This window comes from Macaca thibetana, chromosome 8 (assembly GCF_024542745.1).
Source record: "Macaca thibetana thibetana isolate TM-01 chromosome 8, ASM2454274v1, whole genome shotgun sequence".
Taxonomy (NCBI): Eukaryota; Metazoa; Chordata; class Mammalia; order Primates; family Cercopithecidae; genus Macaca; species Macaca thibetana.
In genome coordinates this window covers 115,042,684-115,066,762 of record NC_065585.1, presented here as the reverse complement: position 1 = coordinate 115,066,762, position 24,079 = coordinate 115,042,684, and the positions used below count along the sequence as shown (strand labels likewise).

At 44.8% G+C, this 24,079-nt stretch overlaps 2 protein-coding genes across 9 annotated transcripts in view; one reads left to right on the top strand and one right to left on the bottom strand.

Moving 5' to 3' along the window:
- The window catches only part of FBXO16 (F-box protein 16), a 162,402-nt gene that overhangs the window by 43,954 nt on the left and 94,369 nt on the right, over positions 1–24,079 (bottom strand). For 5 of the 7 annotated variants that reach the window (XM_050802538.1, XM_050802536.1, XM_050802540.1 and 2 more), the window contains exons 1-3: positions 17,078–17,184; positions 10,178–10,313; positions 622–657 (exon numbers count right to left, since the gene is read on the bottom strand). In XM_050802538.1, coding sequence (XP_050658495.1) covers positions 622–657; positions 10,178–10,276 — 135 coding nt within the window. In that variant the 5' untranslated portion in view covers positions 10,277–10,313; positions 17,078–17,184. Of the gene's footprint in view, positions 1–621; positions 658–10,177; positions 10,314–17,077; positions 17,185–24,079 lie in introns of those variants that run through there. The other 2 variants (XM_050802539.1, XM_050802537.1) reach the window with 2 other exon arrangements.
- The window catches only part of FZD3 (frizzled class receptor 3), an 81,783-nt gene continuing 78,882 nt past the window's right edge, over positions 21,179–24,079 (top strand). The window contains exon 1 of one of the 2 annotated variants that reach the window (XM_050802479.1): positions 21,179–21,271. The gene's annotated coding sequence lies outside the window, so the exon portion shown is untranslated. The remainder of the gene's footprint in view (positions 21,272–24,079) is intronic. The other variant, XM_050802478.1, reaches the window with a different exon arrangement.

Below are 24,079 nucleotides of genomic sequence, written 5' to 3'. Positions count from 1 at the left end.
TCCTTTTCATTTAATTATGTCTGTTAAAATAAGATACGATTTCTGTTTCCCTGACCAAATCCTAACTGACACTTACAGAAAGCACCTGTCATGCTTCTCAGGAAATGAGGAAGCACTCCCTTAAATCCAAGCTGAATTCTCTGGGCTCTGTGATAATGCTACAGACTGAATGTTTATGTCACCCCCAAATTCATGTTGAAATCTCAACCCCCCAGTGTGATGGGATTAGGAGGTGGGGCCTTTGTGAAGTGATTAGGTCAAATGAGGGTGGGCCTCAAGAAGGGGATTATTGTCCTTATAAAGGAGACCCCAGATAACTCATTCCCCCTCTTCTCCACATGAGGACACAGTGAGGAGGTGACTGTCTATGAAGAGAGGCCTCAGCAGACACTGAATCTGCCAGCACCTTGATCTTGAGCTTCCTAAGCCTCTGGAACCATGAAAAATAAATGTCTGGGGTTTTTTTCTTTCTATCCAAGTTGAGTAAAAAAATGCCTGTTATTTGTAAGCCACCCAGTCTGATTTTTTAAAAGCAGCCTGAAAGATGAAAACAGATAACATAACATAATGCAAAAACATTATGTTTTTAATATAAATATAAACTATATTTTAAATGTTTACCCATTTGCCAAGCAGGGCTCTTCTTTCTTCAAATACCTACAATAAGTAAAAAAGAATATGGTAATTTCATATATCATAGTTCAAAATACCCATTACAAGAACGATATCATTAAGGGATCTGTGAATAAATATTCATTGTATCAGCTGAATATAAAAAGACAGATGTTACTCCTGAGGTTATGTATTTTTACCCTGGGCAAGGTTTCTCTCTTTTTTTATTTCAGTTTCTACATGTGGAATAATTCATATGAAAGAAGAAGTAATAAGGCTGGGTACAGTGGCTCACACCTGTAATCCCAGCACTTTGGGAGGCCAAGGCAGGCAGATCATTTGAGCTAGGGAGTTTAAGAGCAGCCTGAGCAACATGGTGAGACTCCATCTCTACAAAAAATACAAAAAATTAGCCAGGTGTGGTGGTGTGTCCCTGTAGTCCCAGCTGAGGCTGAAGTGGGAGGATCGCTTGAGCTCGGGGAGTTGAGGCTGCAGTGAGCTATGACCATGTCATTGTACTTCTTACCTGGGTGACAGCACCAGACTCTGTAAAAAAAAAAAAAAAAAAAAAAAAAGAAGAAGAAAAAGAAAGAAGTAACAGTTGTTTAAAGGGAAAGAAATTTTAAAAATGGAATTATAAAGGTAAATCAGTTTTAGAATTTGAAAGGAGATGAAAAAACTAACAAAAAAACAGGAACATGAAACTCCCCCATCTGAAATATTTCAGTATTAATAGTATGAGAATTTACGAAACAGGTGAATGATCAGTTCTGTTTTTCTATTTCAGTGTATACACATATCAGTGGGCGTACAAGTATGTACACATCTGTAGGATTAGAAATGTGTGTGTGTACACCTCTGGGCTTCCACTTGAATGTTTGTTGGTATAAGTTTATTACAATATACTATTTAGGACAGAAACTAAGTCTTATTCATCTTGACATCTCCAGCAGAGTGCTTACAGAGCATGTTACAGGTATCTATGTTTATTGAATTGAATGAATGTGATTGTGAGAATGAATATCCTTATGGATGTATCAGTACAATGTGAGTATCTTTATATATTGGTGTTGAGGTGCTTTTCTGAGCATCAGTGCATATGCACATTTCAGTGAGTGAGGAAAGGAAGACTAATGTAGGTACATGTGGCAGAGAAGGGGCTTATTAAGAGAGGAAGAGAAAGAGAGTAATGAACATATTTGAATGTCTCACTTGCTTTATCCCATACACCCTCTGTCAGCTTTCAAAATCGGGATTGATATTTTTCCCTCCTCTTGACACTCACTACATTCTCTAGTGCTGTAAGAATGTTCCCTCTTGGAGAGGTGGCTCAGACCTATTTCTTCTCTTTTTATGGAAGAGGTTGAGGAGCTGGTTTTATGCTTCCCACAGATTGTGTTTTCCTTCCTTTTTTAACTCTCAAGCTCTGGTTGCCAAGGACATACAAAATAGGAATTGAAATAACTGGTTCAGCCACCACCTCGGGACCAGTGAAATGTCAGTTTTGCTCTTGGCCAGGGAATCTCTTCTGTCACAGACAGACACTTTTTGCACATAAAAGAAGAAGAAAAAGACCCTTCCCCGCAGCTAACTGCCACCTGGGCTACCAGGACCCTCAAATAATGGCAACAGATAAACTCAGAATTTCTAGATGAAAAGAAGTAGAAGAGAATCTGTAGAACACAGAAGATTCAAAATATCTGGATTCAAATATTGTCTGAATTCTTCTCTATCAATCATGCATCACCCAACCCGTGCAACCAGTGTTGTCACTTTTCTGAAGCCCAGGGATTTCTCTCCTCCCAACTCCTACTCCATTTATAGTTCATGCTTCACTTAGACTTTATAGTGTTTGTTTTGCTCTCTAGTGGTGTCTGTTAATTTTATCTTCCCAAGTAGATTACAACCACTTTCTCTTACATGCTCCATAGAACCCTCAAGTACAGAGTCCATGGAAGGCCCTCAATAAACCATTTTGCTGATTGACTAACAACAAGAAGAAAGCTTCAGAAGTCATTGAATTTTAGAGCTAAAAGGAATCCTAAAGATCTTTTTATTCGATTCCTATATTTTAGAAAGGATAAGCAGAGGACCAAAGAGGTTATATTTACAGATATTTAAAAAATCTCTGGGTCCAAACTATGTGTTCAGCTCAACACTGCACTTGATTCCTCACCAGATCCTTGGTCTTCCCCATTCTGACTTCCAGCCTTACATTCTTGATGAACTTCTGCCCATGCTTTGGTCTGACTATAAGAAGAAGCAGAGGTTAGGTCCTGAGACCACAACAGAGCTTCTGGAGGAAGTTGAAGCATGGTGTCCAATGATGGTGTAACCCATTGGAAACAAAAGGAAACTGACTTAAAGGGGAAAAGACGGTCAACAAGAGGGTAGTAGAAAAGGAATGGGGTGGATATTGGGAAGTGCTACACAGGCTAAAACATGAGACAAAGTCTAAGCAGAGTCCATGCAAGTCCAGCTCTTTACCAGAAGGTAAACTCAAGCAGAAACTGATGGGACACAAGGGGTAGAGGAAAGACACTAGACTGAAAGTCAGGAGACTCCAGATCTGGTTCTGACTCCACCTTTGACAAGACGTATCATTTTGGGCAGATAATTTTGTCGTCAGGTTCTCAGTTGGACTTACAGTCTTACACACCCTGGTTTGGAGTAAGTCTTTATTTCAAAGATTTGCAATCAGGTTCTTCATTTTAAAGAGCTGGAAAACAAAGTATTTCTTCCAAATGGAAATATTAAAATGGATCTTCTTTTCTTGCAAGATGCTGCAGTCTGTTTATATCACAGTTTACTCAGAGCCTGCTGTTAAGTCAGAATCCCATGGTTGTTATTTTAGTCTGTTGACACTGTAGTTACATATTTCACCGTGTGACATCATTACAATGTAGGAGTGAGATATTTAGGGGCCCCTAAATAATGATCGATTGATGGTAACTGGGTGCTTTTTCTCAGAACACCTTTTTTTAACATGTACTGTACAACATGTGTGAACCATACTCTAAAAGAAATGTGGATCACTTTCTTTTCTTTTTAAAAACTGTGTATATTTAAGGTATACAACTTGATGCTTTGATATATACATACATAATGAAATGTCAAGGAAATTGTCCTATCCATCACCTTCCATAGTTACCTTTCTATGTGTGTGTGTGATAAAGATCACTTTCAATTAAAACACTAGTTGGCAAAGAAATACACATTTTAAAAACATTCCTTCACTCAAAATTCACAGTGCTTGAATAACTTACTAATCCGTTAAATATGCCTATCCTGGTGATGCTGTTTTTTTTTTTAGGCATCTAAATTTGAATTTAGAGAATTCAATCTCTCTGCTTAAAGCCTGCTGTGAAGTTAAAATCCTGACTTTTATTTTAGTCTAAGATAGTTACATATTTCACATTTTACTACAGAATAGAAGAAAGACAAAATTAAAACAAAAACTTAAAACCAAGAAACCTTAAAATTTCACTGATCATTGGTGACAAACACCCTCATTTAGAAGTGTGGAAGCCCCTTGAAATGATTGTCTGCATGCCTTTTGGCCGGCTGTCTCCTTGGGCATCTATTTTTAATTCCTTTCACACAGTTAGAATGTTAGAACCAGAAGAGACCTTCAAGGTCATCTGATCCAATCCACTCATTTTACAAAGGAGGATAAAGCCCAGAGAAGGTAAAATTGGTACAGCTGATTTGAAACCAGAGTTTTCAATTCCCAGAGTTATCGTCCTTTGTTTGCTTATATGTACGAATATGTGTGTGTATAATATATGATACATATTTATATTCTAATTTGTTTTAAAATTGGAAACTGCTGCATTGTATGAAGTAAGAAAATGAAAGCTCTCTCTTCTAACAGACCCTCCTCTGTCCACCAACACCCATATAACTCTTCGGGAAAAACCAGTATTAACAGTTTGATATGGCTGGGCATGGTGGTTGATGCCTGTAATCCCAGAGCTTTGGGAGGCTGAAACAGAGTCTCACTTGAGCTCAGGAGTTTGAGACCAGCATGAGCAACATAGTGAGACCTTGTCTCTACTAAAAATAATAAAAAATAAAAAAAATTAGCAGGGCATGGTGGTGTGAGCCTGGTGGTCCTAGCTACTTGGGAGGATGAGACAGGAAAATCACTTGAGCCCAGGAGGTGGAGGCTGCAGTGAGCCGTGATTGTGCCACTGTACTCCAGCCTGGGTGACAGAGTAAGATCCTCAAAAACAAACAAACAAACAAACAAACATCGGCTTGGCATAATCACATACAAATTCTATGTGTGTGACTCTGTGCATTCGTACACATACTTCTGTGTATATATACACACTAAGATTTTTAAAAATAATTTTACGCCACACAATAACCTAACTAAACCAAAAAAATGATTTTTTTTGGGAATAAAATGGGAGTTCGGGACAATGCAATACATATTATCTTGAGAAGTGATTGTTACATTGGATAAAAATCTGTTAAAGAAACAATGAGTGCTGTGATGCACTCGTTCCCCTCCAGAACGGAAGGATTTATTTCCCCACCTGCTGGAAGGCTGCTGGTTGACAGTCACAAGCTTGAGAGAGCTGCCTTGCCCAAGGTCAGACCTGGTGGGGGTGTAGGCAGCTGGTGCCCACTGAATGGTCAGTGTGGAAGTATAAAGACCAGACCCTCTTCCCCCCTTCCCCCTTGCCACAACGTAAGACAAATGATGTGGTTTGGATCTCTGTCCCCACCAAATCTCATATCAAATTGTAATCCCCGGCCGGGCGCCATGACTCACGCCTGTAATCCTAGCACTTTGGGAGTCCAAGGCCAGTGGATCACTGAGGTCAGGAGTTCAAGATCAGCCTGGCCACCATGGTGAAACTCCATTTCTACTAAAAATATGAAAATTAGCCAGGTGTGGTGGTGGGCGCCTGCAATCCCAGCTACTCAGGAGGCTGAGGCAGGAGAATCGCTTGAACTAGGAGGCAGAGGTTGCAGTGAGCCTAGATCGCGCCACTGCACTCCAACCTGGGCAACAGAGTAAATTCTGTCTCAAAAAAAAAAAAAAAAAAAATTGTAATTCCCTATGTTGGAGGTGGGGCCTGGTGGGAGGTGATTGGATCATGGGGGCGGTTTCTCATGGTTTAACACCATCTCCCTAGCACTGTCATCAGCAGGAGTAAGTTCTCATGAGATCTGGTTGTTTAAAAGTGTGTGGGACCTCCCCTGTCTCACTCTTCCTCCTGCTCCTGCCACGTAAGATGCCTCCTCCTGCTTTGCCCTCTGCCACGATGGAAAGCTCCTTGAGGCCTCCCCAGAAGCAGATGCCATTGTGCTTCCTGCACAGCCTGCAGAAGTGTGAGCCAGTTAAACCTCTTTTCTTTATAAATTACCCAGCCTCAGGTATTTTTTTACAACCTATCTGAAGCATCATGGCAGCCTCAGGGAGTCCTATGGGGTCAGCGGAGACCTCACTGAGACTGCATTCCAGCCAAACTTCTTCCTCTGTCCCACATCTGCCCCTTTTCTCTTCCTTTTATTTCCTTCCTTTTCCAGGTGTTAATCCAGAAAGTCCTCTCCAGTCAACACTCTACATGCTAATCTCAGAATCAGCTTCTCTAAAAATTGAACTGCAAGAGGCATTCAGGAAATTTTTTGCCTCCTAAGACACTTTTCTTCTCCACAGCTGCTAAATTGATCAAGACTCATAATTTTTCGAAGAAAATTTCTGAAAATCAAGGAATCCAATGAACGTCTATTTGAATTCAAGTCACTTTTTCACATGTGTGTAAAACCTTCACAATTCTATGGGAAGACAGATTTCAAAATGAGACCCTGAAGTTTTGGTAGGGGAACCAGATAAGCTGTTATACAAACTGTGGGAGAGTGTCAAGCATTGCAAACAGGTGCTGAGTAAATTACTGTTGAGCTGGATAAAAACGATTTTCTTTCTTTCTTTTTTCAGAGACAGGGTCTCTGTCACTCAGGCTGGAGTGCAGTGGTGCAATCGTGGCTCACCCCAACCTCCAACTCCTGGGTTCAAGCGATCCTCCTGCCTCAGCCTCCCAAGTAGCTGGGACCATAGGCATGCACCACCATGCCAGGCTAATATTTTATTTTACTTTTTTTTTTTTAAATAAAGATGAGGTCTCACTACGTTGCACAGGCTGGTCTTAAACTCTTGGCCTCAAGCGATCCACTGGCCTCACCCTCCCAAAGTGCTGGGATTACAGATGCGAGCCACTGTGCCTGCCTCCCAAAATTTTTTCAATAGATTTGTTTGGTGTTCATGGCTAGATGAAGGCTGAATCTTTCTCTCCCTCTTTCTCTGCCTTTCCTTTTGTTTCTACAGGTCCCTCTATTTTTTTTTTCATTCTCTTTCCTCATTTCCTTTATCATTTTCCTTTTTCAGTCTCTCTCCATTTTATTTCTCACTATTCCAATCTCTACCTTGGCCCTTCTGTTCCTTTCCTAAAATTGCTCATCAGTAGAAACTGATTTGACTAGAAATAGAAAGTACCGAGCAGGAGGGTTCAGGTTGGATGAGAGCTTTGCCAAGGGATGAGCCCATCTGTTGAGTTTAGAGGGGCAGAGGGGTAAATCCAGGCTAAGGACACAAAGATGAAGAGGCAGGAAGACAAGAGTCAATGAAAGAGGTACCAGGGAGTAGACCTGAACTCTGATTCAATTTCCCTCCCTCCCTCCCTCCCTTCCTTCCCTCCCTTCTTTCTCTCTTTCTCTCTTTCTTTCTTTCTTTTTTTCTGAGACAGAGTCTCACTCTGTTGCCCAGGCACTGGAGTATAGTGGCACAATCTTGACTCACTGCAACCTCCACCTCCTGCGTTCAAGTGATTCTTCTGCCTCAGCCTCCCGAGAAGCTGGGACTACAGGGGTGCATCACCATGCCTGACTAATTTTTATATTTTTTAGTAGAGACGGGGTTTCACCATGTTGGCCAGGCTGGTCTTGAACTCCTGACCTCAGGTGATCCACTCGCCTTGGCCTCCCAAAGTGCTGGGATTACAAGTGTGAGCCACTGTGCCCAGCCCTGGCTCTATTTCTTATGCTTCAGGAACCAAACCAGGTTCCTGGGGGTACACAGAGAAAAGACAGAATCTCAACTCTTCATGCGTGGGAGTTGACTGGGAAAGCCAGTAAATAATGATGAGAGCAAAGAAAAGGAAGCAGGACGCAGCGGGAGGCTTCACAGAGGAAAGGACATTTGAATTGACTCAGATAGGAGGCAACGGCAAGAGCACGTGCAAAGGCATGGAGGTGTGGGACAGCAGGGTTCACCTGGGGGCCCTGAACTGGGCCTGGGCATCGGATGTGAAGGAGCAGTGGCAGGGATGGAGCTGGGAAGTTGGCTGAGGTCAGATCATGAAAGATCCTCAATGCTATGCCTGGGGGTGTTGGAATTTACTCTTGGGAGTGGAGCCTACTATTGGTTTCACATAATAGAATCAGAATCTTAGAAAGATCTCTCTGGGACCAGAATAGAGGATGGATCGGCAGGGACAGAGGCAGTGAAACCAGTTAGGGGGTGACTGCAGTATACTAGGCAAAGGGTGCAGACTGTGAGCTGAGAATGGAGCTGGAAGTAGATAGGCGGGTGGAGAAGAGAGGCCTGAATGAGAGATTGGGAGGAGGACTCAGAGTACTGGAAAGCAAATTACATATGGTGGCAAGGGAGCGTTGGTAGACACTTCTCTGTGTGCCTCTCACACCCTGAAACATCTTGGCATGCCAAGAATGTAGGGGCCTGCGTATTCGTGGCCGAGCACGGTGGCTCACCCTGTAATCCCAGCACTTTGGGAGGCCGAGGCAGGTAGATCAGGAGGTCAAGAAGTCGAGACCATCCTGGCCAACATGGTAAAACCCCGTCTCTACTAAAAATACAAAAATTAGCTGGGTGTGGTGGCATGCGCCTGTAGTCCCAGCTACTAGGGAGGCTGAGGCAGGAGAATCACTTGAATCCGGGAGGTGGAGGTTGTAGTGACCTGAGATCGCACCACTGCACTCCAGTCTGGCGACATAGTGAGACTCTGTCTCAAAAAAAAAAAAAAAAAAAAAAAAGCAAGGCCCTGAGCATTCGTGACCTGGGCCATTATTGCAGGTTGTGTCTGCAGTAAGGCAACCTTGAGGGATGAGGTAATGTCTCCCTTTGGGAGCAAGAGCAGGCTTACTTACTGCTTACTATGAAAAGCAGTGGATGCCCTGGGCTCACTGTTCCTCAGCTGTGGTTCAAACCACTGTATGTGTAGCATTTATCTGGGCCCTATGCGTCCCACCTGTGGGACGGGGAGGACCAGCAGAACCCATGCAAACATAATGTTCATGCCACTTGCTGCTTGTAAGTAAAGTTGTTTTGACCCAAGAATCTCATCCTTTATTGTGAAACAGCAGAGTCTTCTATTCCATAGTCACAGGCTAACTTTTTAGCTTGTAATCTGGGGGAAAATCAAATCCCAGACTGGACAGGGAGAAGCAGAATTTCTGGCTTCGGTGACTTGGTATAAAGTAGTGTCTCTCACCGGGGGAGGAACTGGTATGTAGGAGCGAGAGGATGAGGTCAGTTTTATACATGGTGATTGTGTTTTCCTGCCAAATAGGTGTGGTCCTTATATACAGCGATTGGTCACTGGAGCTTACAGACCTGTTGGTAAATTTTGTCCCTAACTGAAGCAGGAATAGAAACCCCTAAAGGTTGGTCACTCTCACACCTCGGCCATCCACCGTGATCCTTTAGTGTAGTCCGCTGGCACCTTCCCAGAGTGCAGGTGGAAAATAAATGTCTTTGTTGTTGTTGCTGCTGTTGTTGAGATGGAGTTTCCTCTTGTTGCCCAAGCGGGAGTGCAATGGTGTGATCTCGGCTCATTGCAACCTCCACCTCCCAGGTTCAAGTGATTCTCCTGCCTCAGCCTCCCAAGTAGCTGGGATTACAGGCACCCACGACCACGCCCAGCTAATTTTTTTTTTTTTGTATTTTTAATAGAAACGGGGTTTCACCATGTTAGCCAGGCTGGTCTCGAACCCCTGACCTCAGATGATCCACCTGCCTCGGCCTCCCAAGTGCTGGGATTATAAGCATGAGCCACTGCACCCGGCCATGAAAATAAACGTCTTAAGAGAACCTGAGTAATGTGAATAATCAGCTGAAATGTATTCTTTTTATATATCTTATTAAATGTGCAGCATTACCCAGCAACCTCAACTATACCAAGAAAACCGGGTTTTGGGGAATGCCGTGGACCACTCTCTCATTTCTCAGTTCTGGTGGTTCTAGGGAGAACAAGCGATGGAAGAAAAAAGGCAAGTGGGGTGGGAGAGGAAGGTGACAGTGGGCGAAAGAACAAATCTAAGACATTTTCTTCTTGGGCAAGGACTCTGCATCTATTGCCAGCTTTGCCCATATAGCAAGGGTTCAGTAAAAGTTTTTGAATATCTTCATTTTGGTTTTTGTTCATCCATTACACAATCCTAAATAATTCCTGTTCATATTTTGGTAAGTAAAATTTTAATATCTTTTTTCCTTTAAGTCATGGATTCAATTGATAAAATAGTTCTGGTCACTTACCCGGTCATTCAATAGCTGATGGTTTAAGGGTGTCCAGGTGCTCATCTTTGTCTGCATTTTGGAACCATCTAGGTTTTTTGGAGGTGCAAATGCCATCATGAAACAACTGGATATCCTTCCATAAGAAAAACAGCACCTATCAGAAGAAGTGAATCATATAACCCTCAGAAAACAAAAATTACTAATACCAGCCGGGCACGATGGCTCACGCCTGTCATCCTAGCACTTTGGAAGGCCGAGGTGGGCTGATCACTTGGGGTCAGGGATTGGAGACCAGCCTGGCCAACATGGTGAAACCCTGTCTCTACTAAAAATAAATGTAAAAAAAAAAAAAAAAAAGCTGGGCGTGGTGGTACATGCCTGTAATCACACCTACTAGAGAGGCTGAGGCAGGAAAGTCACTTGAACTTGGGAGTTGGAGGTTGCAGTGAGCCAAGATGGCACCACCGTACTCCAGCCTGGGCAGCAGAGCAAGACTCCACCTCAAAACAAACAAATAAATAAACCAATACTAATACCATATAATTTTGTAGTATGTTGGCAGAGGGAATGGGGTGGGAAGAGCATTTATTGGGGGCATCTTATATGTCAAGCACTTCATATGTCTCCTCAATGGAAGCGCACAATTATCTGGTAAGGCGGTGGGTTTTAACTCATTTTACACATGAGGAAAATTTGGCTTATTGATGTCACCCTGTGCAAGGTCATACAGATAGCAAGTGGTGGAACTGGTAGTCGGACCCAGGTCAGTTTAATGCCACTTTATTTTCAATGGACTCTGGGGGGAAATCCAGAATCACCGCTAGCTGAGGACATACTATATGGGCCAGGAAGATAAGTATTTTAAATTTGAAATCATCATGCAATATGAAACACTTCATTCTTGTCTCTTGTGATATTAACTCTCCTCCTCCCCTCTTAACTTCCAGATATCCAAGTAACAAGAACTCCTGCCTGAGAGTGTATTAAAGAGGTAGCATGGCGGGAGAGACAAAGCCAAGGCTTTGGAAATGAACAGATTTGAGTTTATTGGGGGAAATTTGCTATTTTTAGTCATCCAGTATATGTCTGCCTCCTTTTGATTAAAGCACTTTAATTTTCAGGAGGAATTACTTTTCCCTCATTGTTTAGAGCCTGATGGTTTAATTAATTAAGGTAGCCTGTCCTTCCCTAGCCAAGAGATGGTCATGAGACCAAACTAGGCCAACTGGGCTGACAATGGCTTATTCTTATTCTTATTTTATTAACTGATTTATTTATTTTGAGATGGAGTCTTGCTCTGTCACCCAGGCTCGAGTGCAGTGACACGATCTCGGATCACCACAACCTCCGCTTCCCAGGTTCAAGCGATTCTCCTGCCTCAGCTCCCCTAGTAGCTGATTGAGAGTAGTTCTGATATATACACTCAGGGTTGCAGGTTTCTGCATTTTCCACGCTCTGATGGTGGGTTTCACAAGGACAGGTAGCAGAGATGGCGAATGGGACCAGGGCCTGCTTGCCTGATCAATGGGCTCCACAAATGACCCCACAGCAACAGATACTGGATATTTTTTATTTTTTGAGAAAGAGTCTTGCCCTATTTCCCAGGCTGCAGTAGAGTGGTGCAGACACGGCTCACTGCAACCTCCACCTCCCAGGTTCAACCTCCACCTCCCACGCTTCTCCTGCCTCAGCCTCCCGAGTAGCTAGGACTACAGGCGCCTGCCACCATGCCTGGCTAATTTTTGTATTTTTAGTACAGAACGGGGTTTCACCATGTTGGCCAGGCTGGTCTCGAATTGCTGACCTCAGGTGATCTGCCCACCTCAGCCTCCCAAAGTGCTGGGATTACAGGCACAAGCCACTGTGCCCGGCCTTGGATAATTTTTTTAAATCATTATTTTTTGGCTGGTATGGGATTTTCCCAAACACTATCGGAGATCTTTGAGGTTCTCATTTGACATGTAATACTTTCTCTCAGGAAGATAAAGCCCACGTTTTAAACCCCCTTGGGTACCAAGACAATGCCTTCCTGCAGTTGTCTGCTGCCAATATGCCACTGGAATGAGGGGCGCTCAGATCAGCACTCAGGTTCTTCTCAGCCTCAACAGCTAACTATCTGAGACATATTTAGGTGAGTTACTAAGCCAAAAGAAATGATTTCATTACAGTAATATTAACTGGCAGCTAATGATAAAAGTACATGTGAGCAAGCCGGCATGGTGGCTCACACCTGTAATCGCAGCACTTTGGGAGGCTGAGGCAGGTGGATCACCTGAAGTCAGGAGTTCAAGGCCAGCCTGACCAACATGGTAAAACTTCATCTCTACTAAAAATACAAAAATTATCTGGGCATGGTGGCGCACCTGTAATACCAGCTACTCAGGAGGCTGAGGCAGGAGAATCGCTTAAACCCAGGAGGTAGAGGTTGCAGTGAGCTGAGGTCGCACCACTGCACTCTAGCCTGGGTGACAGAACAAGACTCTGTCTCAAAAAAAAAAAAAAAAGTTATAGATACAAAGTGTAGCCTCTGAGTCTGGCTCTCCCCAGCTAAAAAGTGATATATTTGTTTTTGTTGTTGTTATTTATTTTCTACATTTCTTCTTCTTCTTCTTTTTTTTTTTTTTGGAAGAGTTTTGTTGTTGCTGCCCAGGCTGGAGTACGACGGTGCTATCTTGCCTCACTGCAACCTCCGCCTCCTGGGTTCAAGTGATTCTCCTGCTTTAGCCTCCCTAGTAACTGAGATTACAGGCATGAGCCACCAGGCCCAGGTAATTTTATTGTTTTAGTAGAGACAGGGTTTCACCATGTTGGTCAGGCTGGTCTCAAACTCCTGACCTCAGGTGATCCACCCGCCTCGGCCTCCCAAAGTGCTGGGATTACAGGTGTGAGCCACTGCCATGTCTGGGCTACATTTCTTCTTTTTAAACTAGTTTTTTTGTTGCCTGTAATCCCAGCACTTGGGAGGCTGAGGCAGAAAGACTGCTTGAGCCCAGGAATTTGAGACCAGACTGGGGAACATCGTGAGATCTTGTCTCTACACAAAGCAAAAAAACCCAGAAAATTAGCTGGGCATAGTGGTGCACGCCTGTGGTCCCAGCTACTTGGGGCAGGGGCAGAGGGCTGAGGTGGGAGAATCGCTTGGGCCCAGGAGGTTCAGGCTGCTGTAAGCTGTGATTGCGCCACTGTACTCCAGCCTGGGCAACAGAGCAAGACCAATTTTTATTATTTTAAAAAGAGCAATTTTATTATTTTAAAAAGAGCAATTTTTAAATTATTTTAAAAAATAATAAAAACATAAAAATTAAATGAGTTGTTTTAAATCCTTTCTTAAGAGCTACATGGCTCTTGGAGAATATGATGAAAGCTATGAATTCTTCCCCTAGAAAAATGCACATACGCACAAAATTTTGCTTACCCCTGCTCTACGCTGAACAACTCTCTCCTTTCCAGTTTGTGTAGGAAATCATGTGACTGATCCTAGGCACGTTCTTCTGAATGAGGACAAGTAGCTCTCCTTGGTAACTCCCCCAAGGGCCTGCACTGGTTGTTTTCTTTTTCCTGGTTCCTCAGAGCTACATGTCACTTAGATTAGACTTTCTTTCAACCTGCTTAAAGATAGATGGGTGCCGGGCGCGGTGGCTCAAGCCTGTAATCCCAGCACTTTGGGAGGCCGAGACGGGCGGATCACGAGGTCAGGAGATCGAGACCATCCTGGTTAACACGGTGAAACCCCATCTCTACTAAAAAATACAAAAAACTAGCCGGCCGAGGTGGCGGACGCCTGTAGTCCCAGCTACTCGGGAGGCTGGGGCAGGAGAATGGCGTGAACCCGGGAGGCGGAGCTTGCAGTGAGCTGAGATCCGGCCACTGCACTCCAGCCTGGGTGACAGCGCGAGACTCCGTCTCAAAAAAAAAAAAAAAAAAAAAAAAAAAAAAAAGATAGATGGGTTTTCAGCAGATGGGCCTGGCCCCGGGAAGCAGCCCTCTTGGCCATATAGGCCAATGCGGATGTCCTGCCTCGTCTCTTGCTATTATCCTTTTATAGTATTTTCCTCCTTCCATTCCAGAAGACAGGCAGTATGTGTATTTGCATGCACATACATGCTCACAGAACAGACCACTTGCTATTATTAAGACAGATTTTTTTTTCTCTTTTGAGATGAAGTCTCACTCTGTTGCCCAGGCTAGAGTGCAGTGGCGCGATCTCGGCTCACTGCAACCTCCGCCTCCAAGGTTCAAGTGATTCTCCTGCCTCAGGCTCCCGAGTAGCTGGGATTACAGGCATGCACCACCACCCCTGGGTAATTTTTGTATTTTTAGTAGAGATGGGGTTTTCCCCATGTTAGTCAGGCTTGTCTTGAACTCCTGACCTTAAGTGATCCGCCTACCTTGGCTTCCCAAAGTGCTAAGATCACAGGCATGAGCCGCTGTGCCCAGCTACAGAGATTTTTATATAACACATACAAAACATAATTGTCCCCACTTAACAAAACAAAGCCAGTTGTCATCCTCTCCTTCCACAGATGTCTTGCTGTTGCTTTTTGTAATCTCCTTCCTTGTAAGGACTACCTTTGAATATTCATCTTTTTCTTTCTTTTTTTTTTTTTGGTGGGTATGGGGGGGGGCCAAGTCTCACTCTGTTGCCCAGGCCGGAGTGCAGTGGCACAATCTCGGCTCACCATGACCTCTGCCTCCCGGGTTCAAGCAATCCTTCTGCCTCAGCCTCCCGAGTAGCTGGGATTATAGGTGCCTGCCACCATGATCAGCTAATTTTTGTATTTTTAGTAGAGACGGGGTTTCAATATGTTGGCCAGGCTGGTCTCAAACTCCCGAACTCATGATCTGCCCACCTTGGCCTCCCAAAGTGCTGGGATTGCAGGCATGAGCCACCGTGTCCAGCCAAATATTCATCTTTTTCTTAGAATTAAAATACAGAAAGAGGGCCTAGGACCCTAGTTCTTGACATATGGTTCTAGTCTCATTTTCAATAGCAAGGATGGGTCCTCTGGCCACATACTTCCAATTTGATCTTCTAAGCCTTTTTTTTTTTTTGACAGGGTCTTGCCCTGTCACTCAGGCTAGAGGGCAGTGGTGTGATCACAGCTCACCATAGCCTCAACCTCCTGGGCTCAAGCAATCCTCCATGTCAGCCTCCCAAGTAGCAGAGAATACAGGTGTGCACCACCACTCCTGGCTAATGTTTTTGTATCTTTTGTAGAGACAAGGTCTTGCTCTGTTGCCCAAGCTGGTCTCAAACTTCTGGGCTCAAGCAATCCACCACCTCAGCCTCCCAAAGTGCTGAGATTACAGACATGAGCCACCACCTCCTGCCTTAAGCCATTCTTCACACTGTCATCATTATTTAACCACCTTACTAAGTACCTACAAGGCAGATGTTAGGGGTATAAAGATAAGAGTCAGCTTTAATAGAGCTCACAGTCTCCTGTTAGGTATTTTTTAAAAGACCAGTTGATCATGTCACTTTTCAGCTCTGAACCTTCAGAGGTTCACTGATGGCTACAGGATCCAGACTTCCTTGCACGGAAGTCTAGGTCTGCCATGATTTTACCTCCATCTACTCTTTCAGCCTCACCCGGCCCCACCTTTACGCACTCTCTGCCCAGACACACTGAACTCATGGCCACTCTGAGAATGTGCCACACAACTCTGATGATTCTTGGCTTATGTGGTTTTTCGGTGCTCACTGCTCACCTGAATCATCACAGTAGTATATCATAGGTACTCAATATTTGTTAAATCAATAGAAAAAATGACTACAGCAGTGGAAGTGGGGAGCAGTTTAAGGATTAAAACTTGTAGAAATGTTTGGGAGGCTGAGGTGGGTGAATCACTTGAGCTCAGGAGTTCGAGATCAGGCTGGGCAACACAGTGAAATCCCGTCTCTACCAAAAACAAAACAAAAACAAAAAATTAGCAGAGTGTGGTGGTGTGTGCTCGGGAGGCTGAGGTGGGAGGATTGCCCTGGGAAGCAGAGGTTGCAGTGAGCCAAGATCATGCCACTGCACTCCAGCCTGGGGGACAGAGTGCGACCCCATCTTGAAAAACAAAAAAACCGCCACCACCACCACCACAACTTGTAGAAATGTAGGCCAGGTGTGGTGGCTCATGCCTATAATCCACACATTTTGGGAGGCTGAAGCAGGAGGATCTCTTGAGCCCAGGAATTCCAGACCAGCCTGGGCAGTACAGCAAAATCCTATCTCTACCAAAAAAAAAAAAAAAATAAAATAAAAAATTGCCAGGTGTGGGTGTGGCGGTGGGTGCCTGTAGTCCCAGCTACTCAAGAGGCTGAGGTGGAAGGATCGCTTGAGCCCAGGAGTTCAAGGCTGCAGTGAGCTATGATTGCACCACTGCAGTTCAGCCTGGGCAACACAGCAAGACCCCATCTCAAAAAACAAAAAAACCAAAACCAACCAACCAAAAAAACAAAAAACAAAACAAAACCCTTGTAGAATTGTAGAAATGTAGAGTGAAACTCAGAACATGATACTGGGCTCTGGGGTTATATGCAGAGTTCGCTGAGCAGAATAGGATTGGGTCTGTCTGCTAACAGAATTTACCCATATACTGTAATATCATCAAACAAGGGAATCTCAAATTATTATCAGGAAATTATCAAGAAATAGGGTATGGGTAGATTTAAATACGAATTCATCGTCCGCTTAACTAGTTTTTAAAAAGCAAGAACTATAATACAACGCAAAGAGCTAGTGTTTGGTACGCATATAATTATCTGTGGGTTGTTAATTTCACAAGTATGAATATCTGGCAGTTGCACTGTAGCCCAAATGAGAGGGTACAATGAAATCCCCAGGAGCACTGACAAGGCTCATGAGAGACCCAGGAGCTTTCCAAAGAGAGTCTCCATCTTTTTCATGCACTGCCCACAGCTCTCACCTCTTTTAGCTTGTCTCCCTCTTCAAGCCTCGAGCGCTGACGTTACCACAGTTGCATTAGGTCAGCTTTTCTCTGACTCCCTCCAGCCCCTCACCTCCCCCAGCTTCCAGCAAGCCCAATCACCGCCTATAAATCCCGTCGCTGGCATCCGGGGTCTCTTAGGCAACAATGTGTGGGCTCTTGATTGGCCGCGAGATCCAGGAGGGCTGGCTACAAAATTGGGCACGGGGATAAAATTAACAAGTGTGGCGGCCGAGAGCGTGGGAGGGACTGCAATGTCTCAATATAACCCGAGAATGAAGATGCGTCGAATCCTGAAACAAGCAGCGTTGAAAACCTTCATTCAAGACGTAATGTGTCCCAAATCAGCCCTACCTACCTACGGAGTATGCCCAGTCACATTGTCCTGGTCACTCCGGAGCTGCGAAATGCAGGCTCCACTGTGCCAGGTTTTAAGAGTGGCCAACAGGTAAACAGAGGGTTGGAGGAAGAAGAATTCGAGACTGGTTCAATGAAATAATAGCACCTGCAACAGGAAGTGGAAGGATGGGGCCAGCAGGAATTGCCCAACACACAGACACACAAATGCTTAAATGCAAATTTCAATTTATTGGATTATAGAATTCAGGCTGACTGACAGATACACCAGGGAACCAGCAGATGGCATGCCCTAATAAGAATAACTAAATTTGGGAACTCTTAGAATCCCGTCCAATTCATTAAATTTATTGAGCGCCTGTCTTGTAATAAGAAGCGAAATGAGAATACAAGGATAAAAAAGAAATCTAAAAAGGAAGACTGGAAAGTGCAATATACAAATACCTAATGGAAGGCTCCCACGGTTAACAGCTGTTATAGAGTTATGAACAAGTGCTGGAGGATACCAAAAAGTTCAAAATTCCGGAACAGAGGTCCTTTGGTCAATGTAAATCAGGTCTTATAAGCAGCAGTGAACAACAACAAAAAGCAAAACAAAACAACAGCAAAAAAGACTTTCCTCACTATCTTTGTTTCCCAAAACCAATAAGAAGGCATTCTCCGACTTAAATGTACAAACCCTGTGTTTCTGTTGTGTTTTATAGTTTTTATTTTTATTTTTTAGGGGACGGAGTTTTGCTCTTATTGCCCAGGCTGGAGTGCATTGGTGCGATCCCAGGTCACTGCAACCTCTGCCTCTCAGGTTCAAGGGATTCTCCTGCCTCAGCCTCCTGAGTAGCTGGGATTACAACCATTTGCCACCATGCCCGGCTATTTTTTTTTGTATTTTTAGGGGAGACAGGGTTTCACCATGTTGGCCAGGCTGGTTTCAAACTCCTGACCTCAGGTGATCTGCCCGTCTTGGCCTCCCAAAGTGCTGGGATTACAGGAGTGAGCCACTGTGCCTGACCTGTTTTATAGTTTTTAAACAGGCAGCATTTGTGTATCTCCAGTTTGAAAAGAAAAAGTGAAGCTCATAGAAGTTGTTGCTTTCCTTAGATTAAAATGGATCAGTAAGTGGCCAAACTGAAATTAGAACCTACGTTGTTTGAATTCCAGCCTAGGGATTTTTTCCACATGACCAGGTTGTACCTAAATGAATAAACAAAGCCTTGGGGAAAGGGGCGGTGAGGGGGTGGCCTGGGGGAGGTACTTAGATGCAATACTAAATTACCATGTATTACCAGTTAGCTTTTATGGTTTCAAAACGGGTTCATCCAGAAAGAGACCAGTTTTAACAATGTCGGGAGTGCTGTGTCTCTCTATGAAGTTCCCGCTCATTAAAGACTTCGTATTTGTGGTTACAACATGGAATGAAAGAGAGATGGGATCATAGAGAGCATCTCCTTTAGCCCTGTTGGATTTGAATATTTTCATTCCTGAAAAGAAGATCTCTTTCTTCTTGCCTCTCAACCAACACCTTCTGGGCCTCTTGTTGTCCTGCACCTCATCATCAGACTACTGTCCTCCCAAAAGAACCTGAGCCACACCGTCCACACTGTCTGTGTTCACAGTGAGTTCTCAATGTCTGACACTGCAACATTACTTTTTATTTATTTATTTATTTATTTTTAAGAGACAGGGATGGCTTTGTTGCCCAGGCCGCAGTGTAGTGGCACAACCATAGCTCACTACAGCTTTGAACTACTGGGCTCAAGCAATCCTCCCAGGCTAATTTTTAAATTTTTATTTTTGTAAAGACAGGATCTTGCTATGTTCCCCAGGCTGGTCTCCAACTCCGGGCTCAAGCGATCCTCTCTCCTCGGCTTCCCAAAATGCTGGGATTATAGGCCTGAACCACCTCACTCAGCCCCAAATATTAATTACTTTTAAGGGGGACATTTCGAACATAAAGAAAAGTTTGGACACTTTCATAAGAAACACCCTTGATTCTCCACGGAGATTTAAAAAAAATGTTACATTTGTGTGTATTTCACAGATACAGGAGAAGCTTCTTTTGTCTCATTCCCAGGTCTCATTCCCTTCCCTGCCTGCCTAGAGGCAGTCATTGTCACGAAATTGGTGTGCAGCCTTTCTGTCCATTTTGATGCTTTTATTATATGTATGTTTGCCCTCATAGACATTGTATAGTATTGCTAGTTTGTTTTTTTTTCTAAAGAGGCATAATCACTTATATATCTTGTGTCCCCCCCACCCCACTCAATGTTCTTTTTCTGAGATTTATTCATGCTGATACAGTGGTGATCATTTCTACGTCATTTCCACCTCCCGATGTTGAGCTATGATGTGTCCCATTCCTGACAGTCTTTACAGGATGGTGGCTAAATTGAATAAAAATGCACCTCGCACAGCATCTCCGGAGGTTCCCCAGCTACAAGGGATCTGATACACACAGATTTCCCCCACACTATCTGCCCCCTCACTCACTCTCCACAGAGGCACCGCTGGCTCCAGAGGATACACTGCCCTGCCTAGAATCAACCTAAGAATCAATATTATTTTAAACATTGTTTACTGCATAAGTATTTACTTATTAGAGAAACTGAAACTGTCATTTCAGATCTCATTTATCATGCCTGTTCACACAGCTCACCTTCTGATGTGAAACACTAGGTCTAAGTTCAATACTCTTAAACATTTACTTAACACGTATCAAGCGCCTTTCTAAAAATAATTGTAAAACACACACAACGTAAACGCACCATTGTAACCATATTTTAAGTGTACAATTCTAATAGTGCTAAGTCCATTCACATTGTTCAATTTCTTTAAGTTCTATGTGCTACCGAATGAACAAAATGATGCCCATGCAATCTAGGTTCACGAGGAACAAAAAAAGAAGAGAAAGAAACGGTTAAACGGTGCAGTGAAAAGAAAAACAGCCCTTTTCTTTTCATCCCAACAACAGGTTGGGATGAATCCAGGCCCTGTTGTTAAAACGCTGCATGGCTTTAGGTAAATCATCTAACCTTTTGGGGCGATCTTTTCCTCGTCTGAAAAATGAGAGGTTCAATTTAGACGATCTTTAAGAATTCTTTCAGCTTTAAAGCCAATTATGTAGAAAAGGAGAGGAGAAACATTTCCTAAGGAGCAAAAATTGGGGCGCACACCAGTAACGACCAGCTCCACCTGTTTCCAAAGGTCTTGGCCAAGAGGCTATGAACTATCCCGGGCGAGTAGCCTGTCTGCCATGCTGTTTCGCGTGGAGCTCTGTAGCAGGCCAGAGCTCCTGCACCCCATTCCACCCTCAGCATCCGGGCATCTGCCTCTTGAGCACCCCAAATCCCCAGGTCCGGAGGTCGGCACCTCTGGTTCTCAGACCAGGTGTAGTGGTCCTGCAATCACACCTCCGCGCTCGCGTGTTATCAGGGGAGGGAGTGCATTGCCAGGAGGCCCCCGAGTGCATCTCAGATTAGCGCCTCCGGGGCTGGGAACCAGTACGCCGGAGCAGGGCAGCTCCAGACGTCAATCAGGGCGAGAGGCAGAGAACAACGAGACACGCCAGGCCAGCCCGGTATGCCCAGGCTCCGGCAGGGAGCTTTCGGCCGAGCGTGCTCAGTGCGCCTGCCCCGTGCGTGCGCGCGCGCTCGTGCGCTCGCTCCCCGGGCCGCGCGCCCTGGCGCTCGCGAAAGCTCGCTGTCGCTGGGAGGCGCGCGCCGGCGGTCCTCCGCCGCTCCGGGTACCTGAGGGACGCGCGGCCGCCCTCGGCTGGCGGTGCAGCCCCCACCGCTTTGGAGCCAGACGCCGGGGTCTGAGGTGAGCCCCCCGAAGCGTGTGGGCCCCTGGGCCGGGGCAGCGGGAGAGGGAGCGGCGAGTGTGGAGCCCGCGGACGCGCCGCGCGGCTGCCTGCTGCTCCGCCTCAGCCCGCGCCGAGGAGCCAGCAGCAGCCCGGCGCCTCCTCCTTAGGGATCGTTCCTCTCGTCGCGGCCACAACAAAAGCCTTGGGCACCGGGCTGTGGCGGACGGCGGAGCGGGGGCCTGGGCCCGCGGTGGCGGCAGGGGGCCTCGGGGACGCCTAGTTTGGGGCTGAGGGCTGACGGGGGAGCTGCCCCTGGAGACGGTTAACCCTGTCCGCCCTGAGCCCGCGCTCGGCAACCTGTGCGAGTGTGGACCGCGGTTCTTTCGCCTCCACCCCGGCCCAGACCCTGCGCGGCTGGGAGAGGGGCCTGGCCGGAGCCGGCGGCAGCGCGGGGCGCCGGGGGGCGTGGGCGGAGGACAATGCGCCGGTGGCTCCCTGCAGCCCGAAGCGCGCGCCGCCAGGCTCCCAGCCCCGGCTCGGGTCAGCTTCGGGCCCACCTTTGCCTGCCCACGCCTGAAAGTTTCCCCGCCGGTCCGTCAGTTTGCAAAATCCTTGCTCCCTTCCGCGAGCTTCCCCCGGCTGCCTCCTCCGCGGGCTGTGGGTTTGCCGTGGGGTGGCCACTGCTCGATGCCCGAGGGTCCGCATCTGAAATCAAGCTGTTGTGAAATAGCCTGCAAGGTTAAGGAGCCTTATGTCCTTTCAAGACATGTAAACATTTTCCTAGAGGTGTTTTACATCCTAGGAGTCTTGAGTTCGATCCCTCTGTTGTAAGATAAGCCAAGGGGGCTTTTCTTGGCTTTGTTTTTAAGAACAAAAGCACGTGCCATGAATTGAGGCAGAGGAGTAGACTTCAGATTTAGAGAGATCGGCCCATGAAGGAGGTTCGGCGGTTTGCCCAGTGTAGAATGACTCTTTGAATTTTGGTCCCCGTCTGGATTGAGGGAGATGCAGCGGCAGTACAGCAGAGCAGCCACATCAGTGACTGCTATGGGAAAGTGTTCAGACACAGCTTCATCTTAGAGAAGTAATTCTGATCGGGAATGCTTATTGATGGGAATTGAGTTACTTTGTAAAGCCAGTATGATATGAGCAAGGAAACAAAGACCTGACTACCCCTGGGGATGTTACCTCCTTCCCTCATCCTCCTTTAGTCCTTGGTGGTGTGCTGGTGCCGTTCCTGCATTTTAGTCTGGAAAAGGAATAGAAATCCTTAGTTCTATTATTAAGAAGTGGTTACTCCTGAAGATAATGCTTTCCGTCTTTACTATTAAACAAATCAATACTATTTTTTTTCCTCCAGAAAAAAAGAAAACCCACAAAGATTTAAAAAAAAAAAATCAGAGTCGGAGAGCCTAGGAAAGAGGTGTAAGAGCTTGACTGGGCGGGGCTGGAAGGATAGAGCTGAAGATAAAGTATAACTAAGAGGCAGCCCTTCTACTATACCCCCGTCCCACCCCATTGTTTGAAACTGTTAGGAAAATAAGTAAATTACGGGTAAAGCCTATCATTCTGCCCTCTCTTTCCTCCTATCCTTTTTCCCTCATCCACTACTAAAATTCTGTATCTCCATTTCTCCTAAATCTGTAAAAGCGTCCCATTTATAAAAGGAGAAGAAGGACAATGAGCCGTTTCCTCATCCTAGCTACTCTATGCTTCTGAGCTTTATTTTGTGCTTTGAGCATTCAGGTGGATATTTCTTGGGAGTTCCGTGATTGAGATATTTGAAGTAGAGAGGGCTAAGGGAATTTAATAGCAAAGTGCACATTCTTTCTTTGTATAGAACAAAGTGAAAGCTTTATCACTGGGGAAGGAGAGAGGAGTTTTTTACTCACAATAAGTTGTCTGTTTCCCAGGAAACAGACTTAAATTTCATATTAGTTTGATAGTGAAACTCTTAAGATTTTATATTCAAAACTTTTTCTGAGTATGTGAGTTTGTTGATGTTAAGCTGCTGTTGACTTTCTTTTCCTTCAGAGACAGATAGTAGGAAACAATTCGTACCACTTCTTTGAGCGGTTTTGGCCCGAAGTTTTTTTTTTTTTTTCCCCTATCCCCAGAATTCTAGAATTATGCATGATTAAAACTGCAGCTGTGCACAAAAATAAAAAGAACGATTTTGAAAATATGTACTGGATAAATTATTCAGCATAGATTGGAGGAAATTTTGTGGTAGTCTCGAGGAAAGAAATTAGATTTTCAGTAGTGATATTTCTATAATGCTAGGAACAAGTGAAGTGTAACAGCTTCTTACTGGCTAGGAAAGAGTTTTACCTACTATGTCAAAAAATCAATTTCCTCTTTTTGCTTTCCAGTTTATCATGTTGGGAACTATTGACAGTTCGGTATATTCAAGGAGTGTATTGCACATTAAGTTAGAGATGAATATAACTAGGCTAGTGGACCTGAAAACCAAATCCTGGTCCCCAGATTTTATCTCATTAAAATAATTCCGTAGTCAAAGCATGCAAACCATACAGCCTTGTTAAGGGGGATGGAAAGCAGGGACTTGGTATTAGAGAATTTTTTGATAGCAGATTTAAGAGAAGCTGGGCTGAAATTTCAGCCCATTTTAAAGTCCAGAATCTATCTGTCTCTTAACTTTTCAGTTTTATTTTCAGGTCAGTTTTTAAAGATCTTCTGTCTTCTTTAGTCTTAGTAATTAATAATTTCTAAATTGTACTGAACTTTGATGCCTACCATTCATTTAAATTTTGAACCTAGATGGATTTACTTTTCCTCTGTGTGTGTGTGTGTGTGTGTGTGTG